A 3828-nucleotide genomic window follows, 5' to 3' on the forward strand; every position below is an offset into this window, starting at 1 on the left:
TTCGACCGCTACGTCGCCATCTGCAGGCCGCTGCAGTACGCCGCCATCATGACCAACGGGATGGTGGTGAAGCTGTCGCTGCTGGCGTGGGGATCCTCCTTCGTGCTGATCATCTCCCTGGTGGGCCTCAGCGTCCGGCTGTCGCGCTGCAGACGCACCGTGTTCAACCCGTTCTGCGACAACCCGTCGCTGTTCAAGTTGTCCTGCGAGAACCTGCTCGTCATCCACATCTACGGCTTAAGCATCGCCATGGGGACGCTGGCACTCTCGGTGTGCGTCGTGACGCTCACCTACCTGAGGATCGCCGTGGTCTGTCTGAGCAGCAAGAACCAGGCGCTGAACCACCGGGCGCTGCAGACCTGCGCCACCCACCTGAGCCTCTACATCATCATGCAGCTGACGGGCGGCATCATCATCATCCTCCATCGCTTCCCGCATTTGTCGGACCACAGGAAGCTGGCGTCCATCTTGTTCCACGTGGTTCCTCCTGCTCTGAACGCCGTGATCTACGGACTGCAGATCAAAGCGGTCAGAGAGAAAATTCTGAATATATTAAACAGGAAAAAAAAGACAGTTTTACCGATGAAATGACACTTTAATGAACTTAAATCCCACCGTGTTCAAACCTGCTGGATGTGACGTCGTCTGGGCTGAACAATGAACTGAAACATGATCAGAATCAGCTGTAAGATGAAGACTGAATGTGCAACGAGATGCTAATTTAAATGAAGCACAGATGTTGTCATAGGAAAGTTTAGCTTTTTAGTTTCCAGATCAATTTTATTTTTTTAATGTTCTCTAAAGACATCCAGAATATGTTTGCTGATACCATTCGATAACGTCGTATAACGCATTTCCCCAAAACATCCTCACAACGCAGCAGACAACATGTTCTTCCATCGTTAATATATTACATTACAGAAACGTCTCAATAATATTCGAAAAACACTCTAAAAAAGCAAAGCGAAATCCTTTTGTTTTCTATTTTTATATATTTAACAATCTTCACACAAACAGCCTGCCTGCATTATATATAATATAATATACAATACTGAAGACAGTTATATTTTAGAATGTATTGTTTTTGTTATATTTATATATATGTAAATATATTTTTTAAGTAATTTCACAGCATTTGTAATGCCACAAGTATTACATACAGTATGGATGATTCTTCTTGAAATTACATAATATTTAAAGAGGAAGAATTAATGTAATGATTTCCTCAGAAATCTCTGTATGTTTATATAATTCTTCAATTAAAAAATTACATTAATAAAGGAATTCATCAAATGTAGTTGTTTAATTTGTCTGATTGTGAAAATAACTGCTGTTGTCTCCTGGAGCTGGCATTTTAACAACGTCAAAGTTGTCATTTTAACAAACATACAACAATGTAATGTTAACTAACTTTGCTATGTTAGCTAACAGTAATTTTAGCTAACATGCAATGCTGTAATGTTAGCTAACATAATAATTTTAGCTAACACACAACATTGTGATGTTAAACTATGTATGTTTTTAGGTAACATAGAACACTGTAATTTTAGCTAACATAGTAATTTTAGCTAAGATTGTGATGTTCACTTATACTATGATTTTAGGTAACATAAAAGACAATGTTTCCTAATGTAATGATTTTAATGAGCATACGTCACTGTAATGTTAGCAACCAGTAATTTTAGCTAAAATACAATGCTGTAATGTTATGTAACATAGTCATGTTAGCTAACATACAACAACGAAATGTTAACTAGCATAGTAATTTTAGTTAACATTGTGATGAACTTAAATTGTGATTTTACGTAACACTGTAATGTTTCCTAATGTAATGATTTTACCTAGCATACATCAATGTAATGTTTGTTAACATCATAACTTCACATACAACATTGTAATGTTAGCTAACTTCATGGTTTTAGTGAACATAGGACACTGTAATGTTTTTTAAGGAACATACAACACTACGATTTTACTGAATGTTGTTACTTAAGCTTAAATACAACAATGCAATGTTAGCTAGTGTTCTGACTTCAATTCAATTTTATTTATAAAGTGCAAATTCATATACACAACATATGTCATCTGACAGCGTTTANTGCTCTGTTACTGCTCTCCATCTCCTATCCTGTCTCTTCATTCTGGACATAGTGAAACTTTAAAATGGCTTCACAGGTAAGACTGAAGGATTCACGGCCTGTACTGGTCACACACCTGGTCCACAGCGAAACAACAAGAATAAGACGATGAAGAATAAAGAATAAAACACACAGAAAACAGAAAGAGAGATAGAAATAAGCAAAAATAAATAAATCAAACTGTCAAACAGAGCAAGAGGAGATGAAATAAATAAATAAATTGCTTGGATGGTTTACTGAGTCTGTTGTTTGAGGCTCAGCAGGTTCACATGTATTCTGAAGGGCGACAAAATAAACATCTCAGGTTTGAAAACATCAAATTTGCAACTTTAAGCCAGAATATTTTACCGGATTTAAGTCTGAGACGGTGCAGCAACACATTTCCTGAATCCTGTCTGAGGCCTAAAACCGAGTAAAGACGTGGAGTTAATCAGCTGCGAGGAGACGAAGGCCCTCAGGACACCGAGCCGGCCGGAAACAGCCCTGATTGGACGACCAGAGGCGTCCTCATTGGCTTATTAAGGTGAGTTCTGGTCCACCTCCGGCCCGACTGGAGGAGGACCGCTGAGCAGGTAAACCAGGCAGAACCGCTAGAACGCTGATCTGAAGGCAAACAGGGAAAACGTGTGATTGAAAGCTGAAACAAAGTGGACTCATCCTGATCCGTCAGTTCTGGTTCAGTCAGAATGAATTATTTAATAATGAGGAGACGACGTGTTGGGGGTGTTTCCATCGGCTCTCATGGCAGCCGATGGAAACAGAACGACGTGAAGACGGAGAGCGAGCGAATGTTTTAGTTGCTGTGTGCTGTTTTCATCGTCCTCCTGCATTGTGGTCCTTCACAGGTTCTTTTTTACGTCTTCATGTCTGTTTATCACTTTGGACACATTTCGCACTAAAACATGTGGCAGTGGTCACAGGACTGGTGGCAAAAGAAGGAAAAGGGTTTCATGATTTGTTTTATAAAAACTGAAAAACATCCAACGTACTTCCAGGTGTTGTCGTGTCCACTGCTACAGAAATGTGACTATTTACCTTTATTTTCTGTCTAGTTTCTGTCTGTTCTGTGCTCACGTCGTCTCCTCTTGCTGCAGATGTTGAACTATCTCCATGTTTCCAGCCTGTATGAAGCTCAGTGTGACTGCTGGTTACACAGAAAAGCTCAGTTTATGACAATCTGGTTGCTGGAAATGGTTCATTTCTGAAATCAGACATGTAGAATAAAGTGGTTTAACGGTTTTAAGCTCAGTTTTGGTTTAATTTCCTGAAGCAGAAATCCTTAACATCTCATCTTTCTCTGCTTTTCCAGTGTCTCGATGATAAATGATGTAATTTTGGTGATTTTTTGCCCTTTAATCCTGTTGTTAGGGTTCAACTAAAAACCTTTATCGTGTTTCAGAATCCAGAAAAGCAGAAACTCCAACTCACTAAACGAGGACGTTTTTGTCTGTATGTATGTTTGAACACAGTTCAGACCCACTGCTGAGATTCTGTTTGAAAAGCTTTTTCAGATTACAGGTGAGCGACACACCTGCACAATGTGAAAACATTCTGTGTCATCGGTTTCCTGATTGTTTCTGTGACCCTCAGCCGCGGCATGAAGAACAAAACCTTCGATCTGGATGTTCTGCAGCTGGAGGGGTTAAAGGTCAGCCCCGAGTCCTCCGTCCCCGCCTTCGTCCTCCTCCTC

The 3828-nt window shown here is 40.1% G+C and overlaps 1 protein-coding gene across 1 annotated transcript in view; it reads left to right on the forward strand.

Annotated features, from left to right (window-relative positions):
- The window catches only part of LOC103367740 (olfactory receptor 52D1-like), a 7066-nt gene extending 6475 nt beyond the window's left edge, over positions 1–591 (forward strand). The window contains exon 2 of the mRNA XM_008295857.1: positions 153–591. Coding sequence (XP_008294079.1) covers positions 153–591 — 439 coding nt within the window. The remainder of the gene's footprint in view (positions 1–152) is intronic.
- The last annotated feature ends 3237 nt before the right edge of the window (positions 592–3828 follow it).

Source organism: Stegastes partitus, unplaced genomic scaffold (assembly GCF_000690725.1).
Source record: "Stegastes partitus isolate 25-593 unplaced genomic scaffold, Stegastes_partitus-1.0.2 Scaffold1080, whole genome shotgun sequence".
In the NCBI taxonomy this organism is placed as follows: domain Eukaryota; kingdom Metazoa; phylum Chordata; class Actinopteri; family Pomacentridae; genus Stegastes; species Stegastes partitus.